This window comes from Grammomys surdaster, unplaced genomic scaffold, assembly GCF_004785775.1.
Source record: "Grammomys surdaster isolate TR1022 unplaced genomic scaffold, NIH_TR_1.0 188, whole genome shotgun sequence".
Classification (NCBI taxonomy): domain Eukaryota; kingdom Metazoa; phylum Chordata; class Mammalia; order Rodentia; family Muridae; genus Grammomys; species Grammomys surdaster.
This window is the reverse complement of record NW_021604633.1, coordinates 15,242,735-15,254,778: the sequence shown is the minus strand read 5'-3', so window position 1 is coordinate 15,254,778 and position 12,044 is coordinate 15,242,735. Positions and strand designations below refer to the sequence as shown.

General features: G+C 40.8%; 1 protein-coding gene across 8 annotated transcripts in view; it reads right to left on the bottom strand.

Moving 5' to 3' along the window:
• Immp2l (inner mitochondrial membrane peptidase subunit 2) overlaps positions 1-12,044 on the bottom strand; it is a 796,480-nt gene that overhangs the window by 714,802 nt on the left and 69,634 nt on the right. For 7 of the 8 annotated variants that reach the window (XM_028768878.1, XM_028768882.1, XM_028768881.1 and 4 more), the window contains one exon: positions 195-298. In XM_028768878.1, coding sequence (XP_028624711.1) covers positions 195-298 — 104 coding nt within the window. Of the gene's footprint in view, positions 1-190; positions 299-12,044 lie in introns of those variants that run through there. The other variant, XM_028768885.1, reaches the window with a different exon arrangement.

Here is a 12,044-nt window from a genome sequence, read left to right as displayed (position 1 = left end):
CTCTGCAGCGTTCCTTGGTCATCACTGATGAGGTACTTGTGCCACATGAACTCTAACAATTGCTATATCTCAATATTGATTATATTCAAGATGCACTCATAATAATACAATTGGACAAATAGTATCGGCAGTAAATTATCAGCTACGTTCAGAAAAACACAAAAACAAATACAGTAAGTTTCTGAATTACTTACACCAATGACACAATGTCACCACGTTGAACTTCAAAATTCCTCACTTTCCAGTGGTTCAAAAGTACCACATCCGAGGACTGGCTTCCCCCAGGATTCAAAGAAGGCTACAAAATAAGAAGAGATACGTTTACCACTTGTAATATTTTTCAGTCTTTATGATGAGTGCACTTCATAGCTTGAGAACAATTCAATAAAAAAATCCTACCGTTGTACAATTCTAAAGCGAGAACAAATAAGGGCTGGAGAGATAGGTCAGCTGTTAAAGGCTAGGCTCACAACAAAAAATATCAGAGAACAAATGAGTTTTCAGACAGGCTAAGTAGGATTCTTCCAAACAAAATGGAAAATAATTAACAATAATAATAATAATGTCACCAATATTTATTTGCAAGGAAAATCTGTATGCTTGAAATGAAGTCTTTACTAAATTCTAGTAAAAAGGTACATGAAGCTTTATGAAGCATAAAAACTCATGCAAAGAGGGATTCAATTGTTCCAGGATAATATTCCGGTGGGACCTACTCCCAATCATCATTCCATATGGAAAGAGAAGAAATAATCTAGTGTCAACCAGCAAAACTATCTGAATGAAGAACCACCTGGAGCAGGAGGAATAGGGATGGGGAAAGCACTAATATATAGATTTCCAACCCTCTTTTCCAAGAGCAAGTACAGGTCCTAGCCTGAGACTGTCCTTCTAGAGTTCAGACAACGCTGGTTGTACTGTAGATGGATGAAGTGATAGCTGGGAAGCACTGTGTTCACTGAGCCACAAACATTTCAGCCGTGAACCATGGCACCAACATAGCTGCTAGTTGGATGGGGCAACAAAGAGTCAACAAATAACAAGTCCAAGATGGAAGGTGAGGAACAAAGAATGAGAACTACGAGGAGAGCGTTTTCACAACTACTAAAAATGGAAATGCGATAATCAGCAACTTCCGTGATGACAGAAAGGGCTCCCGATAGCTGAAGCTGTTTGTGTTACTGCTAACTGATGGAGACAGCAAGAGGAGACACAACCAAGACATGGGCAAGGAAAAGGAGTAAGGGCCAGGCAACCATGCACTGAAACAACAGTGACAAACATTTTAAGGTTCCTTGGAATCAAGGGCTATGGCGATGGTTCGTGGGTAAACTGCTTGCTGCATATGCCAAAGAACTGGAATCCAGAGCCCCAGTATCTGTACAAAAGGACACAGCTACATCTTCTGTAACCCCAGCTCTTGGGAGGGAAAGGAGGCAGATCTCTGGAACTTATTGGTCAGCCAAAGAAGTGAGCAAGCTCCAGGTTCAATCAGAGATACAACCTCAGAAAAATGAGGTACATATGTATCCACACATGGGAGTATGGTTGATCAATCAGGGGCCACATTCAGAAAGAAAACTTCCCCTCTTTAACAGCTATCAATTGCAACAGTTCCTCAGCTGGGGGGTAGGACTTTATGCTCACCTCCATAATGAAATGTATCTGGTTTTAGCTTGAGCAGGTATGTAAACAGAACAAAGTGGACTTAATGGATTAAAACTAAAACCATAACAAGAAAGACATAAAAAAGGACACAAAGTTGGGTGAGGAGGGAAGGAACAGGTAGATCTATAAGCTATTGGAGGGGTGATTGTGATAAATTCAACCTTCAGCTGAATTACCCCAAAACCTGAGCATTATTTCGGCCTTAATCTCTCAGTGAAAAGATCCGTCTTTATAGAAGAGGTCCCATGCACTTTGCAACCTCCATCAACAGAATCTGTGTTTATGCCTATTATAAATCCTTCTTCCCTAGCCCCTTATCCTGAACACGGTTTATCAGCCAATAGAACTCCATCTTATGGAGGTCACAGGTGCTTTGCTATAGCAATGTACTTACAAGAGACTTTCGATGCAGCCATCCCTGAAGCTTTGTTGTGATATCTGTCACACAGAGACTTTTACCCAAAGTTTTACTGTGCCTTAATGTGTAAGAAAAATGAACTGAGAGACTGGACTCGAAGTTTTTGATGCAGAGCCTGCTGACGTGGTGCTTTCACAGACCCGCGACACAAAATTTTTAAAAACCTAATACTAAAAGGCCTCTCCCTTTTAAAAATAATTTTTATTTTAAATAAAATTTAAAATTAAACAGCAGTTTAAAATATGGCCAGGTGCAGTGGCACATGCCTTTAATCCCACCATTTGAGAGGCAACAGCAGATGGATATCTATATTTAAAGCTGATTTACATAGTGAGTTCAGACCAGCCAGGGCCACAGAGTGAGACCCAGATTTAAAAAAAAAAAAAAAGGTAGTAGACAGCAATTGAGGAAGATGTTCAGTGTCCATTGGTCTACACGCATACATGCACACACACACACTCCCCTATGTATACCATGAGCATATGTGTATGAGTACACAAACATACAAACATGACACAGACACAAAAAAACATAGAACAGGCCCTAGAACTGCTACTAGGTTTCCTTTAAAGGTTATGTGGGCAAAGATGTAGAGGTTGTAGCATGACCATATTTTTGACTCTCCAGGGTTGTGTGGACTCTCCAGATGTTAGTGATGTCTTTACTTCTAGTAACCAAGCCACATGATGTTTCTTTATTATCTCCTCATAATGGTTCTCAGATATGATACATCACCATATTTCAAGAAAAGTCATCACATAGCTTACAATACGTATACACTAACATGTATCTCACGTCCAACTCCAAAGGATGCTATTGCTCTCCAGACATGTGATCGTGAGCAAGTTACTCAATTTCATCATCCCTTCCTATAATAGTAAAATGATCAATAGATACTATTAATCAATACCTAGTATCTAATTAATAAGAAATGGTGATCAATATCTGCTAAGCATTCGCCATGTGTTGCTATATAGGACAGCCAGTCATTCTGATGCTTGAAGAGTTCAAGACACTAAGAGCTCTTAAGAGAGATCACTCTCTTCTGTTATTTTGACTATGTAGCAACAGCAAGCCAGGAACTCAGAGATCTCCCTGCCTCTGCCTCTAGGTGTGCTAGAATTAAAGGTGTTCCTCTATCATGCTGAGATAATTCTTTAAAAAGACTGTATCAGCTCCTGGCCCATAGTTATCATCTCAGTAACCTCTGTTATTGACATGTTCTACATGACAATCTTAATTACACATTTGTTTGTTTGTTTGTTTGTTTGTTTTCCCAGTTCCCTCTTTGTTCTTCCCCTAAACAAGAACAGAGTCCACACAGTGGGAAAACTCTTAAGGAGTTTGACTTGGCCATAGTGAGATGGAAAAGAGCACTTATCCCAATAAGAGGTTAAAAGTCCAGAACTGGGAATAAGGTTTAGGGGATAAAGCACTTGTCCTGAAAGTATGAAGACTAGAGTTCAGATCCCCACAAATCATGTCAAAGCAGAGTGAGTGTGGCCTCCATCTGCAATCCAACCATTTGAGAAACAGAGAGAAGGGAACTCTGAGCCAGACAGAGTAGCCAGACAGAGTCACCAGACAGAGTCGCCAGACTAGCAAGAATCGGTGATTCTGGGTTCAGGGAGAGACCTGGCCTAAATACATACACACATTACTGAGATGCTGAGCATCAAGTACCACCTATGTGCCGTGAGAGTGGAATGCACTCTCAAGTCACTTTCTCCTCGATGCTAAATCCAAAGAGGTTCACACTGCAACACTCAGCATACCAAAACAGACTTTCTGTTCATCTTGTTGGTCTTTACAAATAAACATTTTCTTTTATTGTAACCCCCTTGCTAAATTTACACTCTAAAACCAGCAACAATTATTTGAGCTCCAAACATGTGGTGACTTGAATAAGAATGGTCCCCATATGTTCGTAGATTTGAATGTTTGGTTACCACAGAGTAAGGTCTTTTGAAAGTATTAGGAGGTGTGCCATTGTTTGGGTGGGTGTGGCCTTGTTGGAGGAAGTATGTCTCTGGGGGGTTGACTTTGAGATTTCAGAAACCCAAACCAGGCTCAGTGGCTCTCTCTCTCTCTCTCTTACTGCTACTTCTCCAGCATCATGTCTGCCTGCATGCCATCATGCTTCCCACCATGATGACAATGGACTATATACCTCTAAACTATAAGCAAACCCCAGTTAAAAGATTTCTTTTATGAGTTGCCAAGCTCATGCTGTCTCTTCACACAGTAATAGAACACTGACTAAAGATAGAAGTTTATACCAAATACTGGAGTATTGATATGACAGATCTGACCATGCTTCTTACTGGTAGAATGAGGAGTTTGGGACTTTGGATTAGGAAAACAGTTGAACCTTTTAAGTAAGGCTTAATGGGCCATACTAGTAGGAGCAGGGAAGACAGTGGTATTAAGAACAATGTAGATTATGATGGCCCAGCTCAAGAGGTTTCAGAGGAGAAGAATTTTACTATGTGGCCTAGTTCTTGTGATGTTTTGGAGAAGGATGTGACTTCCTTTTCCCTTGTTCAAAAAGTCTTCCTGAGGCTAAACTGAAGTGTTTGGGATTAAAACCATTGGAAGTAGAGATTCCATAATCGCCTAGTATCAGCTGTGTTTGGTGGTTACTGGTTTCCAGTCTTATGCAGATCTATAGTGAGAAGGAGCATGCTTAGCAGGAGACATATAAAATGTACACTTTGAGGAGAAAAGGGACACTAGGATATATAATGGAGCTGATTCCTGTGCTCAAGGAGATAAACACACTAAAGCCTGATGTTAAATAGAATAAAGAGAATGGTGACCTCAGGGTAAGAGGTCACCCAGGTCATCCACCCAGCTAAGCTCTGTGTGTGTGTGTATGTGTGTGTGTGTGTGAATTATCTTTAAAAAAAAAAAACTTACATAGTGAAAGAAACCATAGAAAACAGAAAGCTGATGAAAATATTATTTGAATGAGGGCGCCATGTTACAGCCCCAGCAACCAGTAGACTTTGGCAGCTTTAACCACATGGTTCTGACTTATGAGTCAAGGATATAGTAAAAGGGTTGTGGAATCTCTCTCCACAGCTATGGAGAACAGCTGATGTCAGGCGTGTGTCTCTACATGGAAGCCACTGTGTGACGCTCTGAAGGTGAAGCCTAGATTTCAGTGAAGACACCATGATGTTGGAAATAGCAGCGGTGTAGAACACATGCCAAGAAGAGTGTCTAACAGAATGTGGAACCAGCTCAAGAGAGAAAGGTGTGTTATAGTCAACAAAGCTGAAAGGAGTCAGAGATCTGAAGAGCACTTAGACATCAGACATGGAGATGCAGAATTTGGAGTTTGTGCAGATGGTCTTAGGTCTTGCTCTGGTTTAATATTTCCTCACTATGCTTCCTTTCCTCCCTTTTGGAATGGTGATGTACATTCTGTGCCACTATATGTTTAAAGTTTGTGATCTGCCTTTTGATTTTGATTTGGGTTTCAGTTAAGAGACTGCCATGAGTATCAGAAGATACTTAACAGAGTTTGAACTCAGTTAAGACTGTTATAGACTATGGCAACTTTTGAAGTTGGACTGCATTTTTCCATTATGATTTTGTCATAAACCTACAGAGGTTAAAGAGTGGAATGTGGTGTTTGAATAAGAACTGCCTCCATTAGGCCCATAGATTTGAATGTTTGGTCATCAGAGATTAGCACATTTTAAAGGATTAGGAGGTATCTCCTCAGACCACATGAAGCTCATGAAGAAGGAAGACCAAAGTGTAAGACCAAAGTGTGGATGATTCAGTCCTTCTTAGAAGGAGTAACAAAATATTCATGGGAGCAAATATGAAGACAAAGTGTAGGACAGAAACTGAAGGAGGGGCTGTTCGCAGACTGTTCCTCCTGGGTATCCATCCCATGTGTAGTCACCAAAGGTAAACACTGATGTGGATGCCAGGAAGTGCATGCTGACAGGAGCCTGATATAGCTGTCTACTTAGAGGTCTGCCATATACAGAGGCAGAAGATCACAGCTAACCATTGAGCTGATCATGGGGTTCTCACTGGAGGAGTGAAAGAGAAGACTGAAGGAGCTGAAAGGGTTTGCAGCCCCATGAGGAGAGCAACAATACCAACCAACCAGAGCTCCCAGGGTCTAAACCACCAGCCTGGGAGCACATAGGGAGGGAACCATGGCTCCAGCTGTATATGTAGGGAAGGATGGCATTGTCAGGCATAGAGGGAAGAGGAAGTCCTTGGTCCAGTGAAGGCTGGATGCCCCAGTGTGGGGAAATTCGTGGGTGGGGAGGTGGGAGTGGGTAGGGGCATATCCTCATAGAAGCAAGAGGAGGGGGGATGGGATAGGGGGTTCCTGGGGGGAATGGGGAAAGGGGATCACATCTGAAATGTAAATAAAATATCCAATTAAAAAAAGAAAAAGAAAAAAAAGGGAGGTGTGTCCTTTCTGGAGGAAGTAAGTCACGGGTGATAGGCCTGAGGTTTCAGAAGCTCCAACCATGCTCAGCGGCTTTCTCTTCACGCTGCCTGCAGCTTCAGATGTAGAACTCTCTCAAACTACTTCTTCAGTATCATGTCTTCCCACCATTGATGACAATGTACTAAACCTCTCAACTATAAGCAAGCCCAGGTAAATGTCTTCCTTTGTAAGAATCACTGAGGTCATGGTATCTCTTCACAGCAATGAATCCTGACTTAGAAACAGCATTAATTTCCAACCAGTAGACTGAAACCCACCAAGTCCTTCACCTCTTGAAAAGCCTTATAGTTTCCCACCTGCTTACCTCCAAAAGCTGTTCTAGCACAAAAGTCAAGGCCCACTGCTCTCCAGGATTCTCTCCATACCCCTTATATAGTTCTCAAACAATAAAACACGCTAGGGCTACTTCTCATAACTACAGGGTGTTGTATACACTTATCTCTGCCTAACATGTATCTCCCTCTCCTACTATCCTGCCACTCTGGATGATTCCCATCTGGTTAAAGGTGAAGAACTTGAATCCCATGAAGCAATCTATCAGGCCTTCATTCCAAATGCTGCCCTTATTCCCATTCTCAGTCACAGTAACCGAACACCTCAAGCTATCCCTCACACCTTTGAGTATTTCTAACACTGGATACTTAGAAACACATGTACTAACATTACTCCTTTATTCCTTTTTTCCCCAAGAATCCACAAGTGTCTTGAAAACAGAAATTTTTTTCCTTCTATCTATATTCTTGGGGAGTTTAAGAATGATTAATATATTTTAGTAGAAAGAACTAATAAATAGAGAAACTTCCAGTCTCCTGAAATTACTATGCCTAAAGCAAGTTCGGATCCTAGCAGCCCAATATACTTCTCTGTTCCCCTCTCTGGTTAACAGTAAAAAATTGATGCTATTACCACTCACTACAAGATCCAGCTTTATTCTCTAACTCTCTTTAAGAACCCACAGTAGGACTTTCATTTTGCCCAGAATACCTTCTCCCATTTGTAAAATTCTACATATCTTTGAAAAGCATGCTTGGGTTTAGTCACTCCTCTATGATGGGGGGAAAAAAACGAAAATAACAACAAATTAAGTACTTACAAGTCCCTATAAAACTTAAGAAATGACAACCTGATGCCCTAAGGATGAGGACATTTAGATCCACCTTTCCCTTACAGAAACATTTATCTTTACAACTTCTCTGAGCATAAACTGTTAAACAAAACAAAACAAAACAGGTAAGGCGTGTAAACAACAAATACATGCAGGAGACAAAGAAAATCCCAGAAGGCAGAGCTCTAATCTCCAACAGTAAGAAGGTTGAATATGGAGCTACCACCTTGAAAACCTTGCTTGAATTTATAAAGGAAGTGACAGAACACTCTCTTACTGTTTTTTTCCTTCCCAAGGTTAAATTAAGCATCCCCCATGTGTACTCCCACAGCAGCTTAGGCAAAGTCAATGATAGGTTTAACAGTTATCTTCCTACAGATACAACTATCTCACCAGGTATAGGCTCTTCATAGCTTAGCAACCTCCTTTTCGTCAGTCTTAAAGAGTGATGAAAAAATATTACTACTATCATAGGAAGATTAAAGAGACTTCTAACAGAGCTAAGTAAGATAGTTCCCAAACAGTGCACACTATGTAATCAATTTACGGACCTCTTTTACTGGAAACAGTCCAGATGCCTGAGTAAGCAATCCTTATCAAGGTGGACCTCGCCATCATTGGTAATAAAGTTCAGTGTGCCTTGCCATTACCCACAGTGCAATACTGACAACAATAGCAGAATAAGTAAGGTACCCATCATATTCATTTAGGAACTAAGGTAACACTTATAAACACAAATTGGACACCATTAAGAAAATCCTTCTTGAAATGAATAACTGTACCTTTCAAGTTAAAAATTATACAGTTTCTTATACTCAAATGAAAAAGTATGTTAAACAGGAAAGACTTTCTGACTTCTCTAAAACTACTTTAAAAAATAATAATTCAGTAACTTCAAAACGAAGATTTTTACATGGAAAATTAAGAATGTCTAAATTGGTTGATGCTATGTTACAAAAATTAGTAAACCATGTTATTACCTAGAAATTTTACATTTAGCTTTCCTTATGGGAATGGCACCCTGTGCTTCAGACAGAACAAGCAATCATTCCTAATCAAAGAAGTTATAAAAAGAAAGTCTAAATTAAGTCATAAACTTTGATAATTTGATTTGACAAGACAGTCTACATTTCCCTGTCATGTGGTAAACATTTTAAAGTCTACATTTCTAGAAACTGTCTCAAAATTATCAACAATTTCAAAAAATAAAGTTTTAAAACAAAAAACTTTCCAGGATTGTAGGTGTGTCTACCTGTATCTCAAATGTGTGAGATATGTGTGTAAGGACATTAGTGTCAACACTGAATGGACCTGAGAATCAGGGCAAAGGTCATGGTAATCACTAGGATTCCTATAGAAGGATCCCAGGACCTGCTCTTCTTTCTATCTTATCTTCAAAAAGATAAGCTAGAAGCGTTCTTGAAATTCAGTTTATCTGACTGTCCTACCATGAACCACTAAAGTTAAAAACTACACTTGGTGTGGCAAGGGACATATAGCTCAGATGAATAGCACATAGCTGCCATGTCTAAGACCCTAATGTCAGTATCTAATATTACCAGGAGATGAATAACCTGTAGTCTTCTGAATAGGCCTTGTACTAAAGATAAAAAAGTTTTTTTTTTTTTTTTAACTATTGGCTCCATTTCCATACTAGCCATACCCGCAAATTTTTCAACTTTTCTAAGCCTCTTTTCCTCATATCTAAAATATGTGTGTGGCATAGGGTTGCATGACAAAGAAGCAATCCCCAAAATCCAATGAGATGCTGATGGGGCTAACAGCGGAATAGAGCAGAACAGAATCAAGTCCCACACTCCACAAGAATCGAGCCAAAGATTAAGCCTTCCATATTGCTTGGCACATTTTTATTTTAAAGACTAAATTCAAAGTCTCATGGCAGAAAATTTTAAAATTCATTTCTTAAAAAAAAACCCAACTGGTAGATATCTCTTTATTTTGTTTAAGCAGAAAACTGTCAGCATCCTTTTATTTATTCAATTTGAATTTAACCCAAACATGCTCAAAATGCAAAAAAAATAAATAAATAAAAGCAGATAAACATCTATGAAAATGTTCTTAGGACAGGAAGATGGACCGGCAGCTAAAGGGTTTATAGCACAAACAAAATGAGCAGCATGATACCCAGAACCCATACAAATGTGGAATTGTACTAAGTCCCCTGTAACTCCAGCTCCTGAGTGTAGGGACAGGAAATCACCAGTCTTATCCCAGAACTTTCCTCAAGAAATCAGGCACAAGAGCACTTGAGAAATATTCCCAGCATCAAGCCTGGATACACAAACACACACATGCAAACACATACATGTGCACCTACACACATGTTCACATACATGTACATAAAAATAAGAAATATGAATAGCTAATAACTCACGAGTCAAAAATATTCTACCATTTAGGTTTTATGTTTTCAGTTTTTTAAATGAATAAATTTTTAATGACATATTTTTATTTCATGTGCACTGGTGTTTTTCCTGCATGTATATCTGCATGAAGATATCAGATCCTCTGCAGTAACAGCCATATGGGTGTGTGACACCACCCTGACAAGTTCGCCATAACAACCAAGGGAAGAGAAAGGGCGAATTAAAGACACAACCACCTCACTGGTCAGGGGTCAGGCTGTTCCTGATAACAGGTAGAAAGTTAAAAAAAAAAAAAAATTCAGAGAAAAACCGCAGAATGTACTGATTAGTAACCAGCTCCTCAGCCCTAAATAAACATAGCCCACCAGAAATGATTGCCTGAGTGAATATGGCCAATAAAGTTTAAAGGCTAAACAAAGTGTCCAATTAGATTTAGACAAGTTTTGTTGTTGCTAAAAGCTGCCTATGCTAAAGTATAAAAGGTGTGTGCTTCAGAAATTCAGGGTCCTTCCTCCTGCGAGAGTGAAGTGACCCCGACATGTCAGAATAAAAATTCCTCTTGCTGTTTGCATCAATCTTGGTCTCCGTGTCTCTGTGCACTGTGTGTCCCTGAGTTGAGACTTTCAGGTCCAACAGGTGCTGGGAATTGAACCTGGGTCCTCTGGAAGAGCAGCCAGTGCTCTTGACCACTAAGCTATCTCTTCAGCCACACATTTTCATTTTGTAAGTGTCTATACATAAAAGAGTATATACCAAAATTCTAGCAGGTGTTTGGCAGTGGGTGTGGTGGTGCGTGCTTGTGATCAGGAAGGCTGAGGAAGGATGGCCATGAGTTCCAGGCTAGGCTGATCTACACAACAAGACCCTGTCTTAGAGAGAAAGGGGGAGGAGACAGCTGTAGCTGACAAAAGCGGGGTCTTGTGGTCTTCCCCCTTCACATGCGCTTGTACTTCAAACCTCTCCTCATCACTAAGTTTGAAGGCTTTTTTAATTATTATTAATTTTTAATTAATTGTTTTATTTATTTACAACACAAATGTTGCCCCCTCCCAGTGCTCCCTCCCAGGGTTCTTCGATCCATTCCCCCCTTAGCCCCACACCCAGGAATCCCCTTTCCCTGGAGCATCAAATATCTACAGGATTAGGTTCATTCTCTCCCACTGAGGCCATACAAGGCAGCCCTTTGCTACATATATGCCCAGGGCCTCAGACCAGCCAGTGCATGCTCTTCGGTTGGTGGCTTCATCACTGGGAGCTCCCAGGAGTCCAGGTTAGTTGACATTGTTGGTCTTCCTATGGGGTTGCCTTCCACTTCAGCACATTCAATCCTTCCCCTATATCTTCCACAGGGGCCGCACACTCCAGTTCAATGATTGGCTGTAAGTATCTGCCTCTGTCTCAGTCAGCTGTAGGTAGAGCCTCTCAGAGGACAGCCATGCTAGGCTCTTGTCTGCAAGCACAACATGGCATCAATAATAGTGTCAGAGTTTGGTGCCTGTCCATGGGATGGATCCCAAGTTGGCCCAGTCACTGGATGGCCTTTCCTTCGGTCTCTGCTGCATTTTTGTCCCTGCATTTTCTTTAAACAGAGACAATTCTAGGTCAAAAATTTTGAAGGTGGGTTGATGAATCCATCTCTCCACTGGGGGCACTGTCTATCTACTGAAGGTGGTCTCTTCAGGTTCCACCTCCCCACTGTTGGGCATTTCAGCTAAGGTCACACCCATGAGTCCTGGGAATCTCTCACATCCCAAGTCTCAGGGACTTTCTAGAGGCTCCCACCTCCACCCCCATTCCCAGCAGGTGTATAATTTCCATTCATTCTCCTGGCCCTCTGGGCTTCTCTCCTGTCTCCCCGATACCTGATCCTGTACCCCTTTGCCCCTGCCCCTCACCTCTCCAGCACAGATCTCTCCCGCCCTCTGCCTCCCCTGATTATTCTGTTTACCCTTCTAAGTGAGATTGAAGCATCCTCACTTG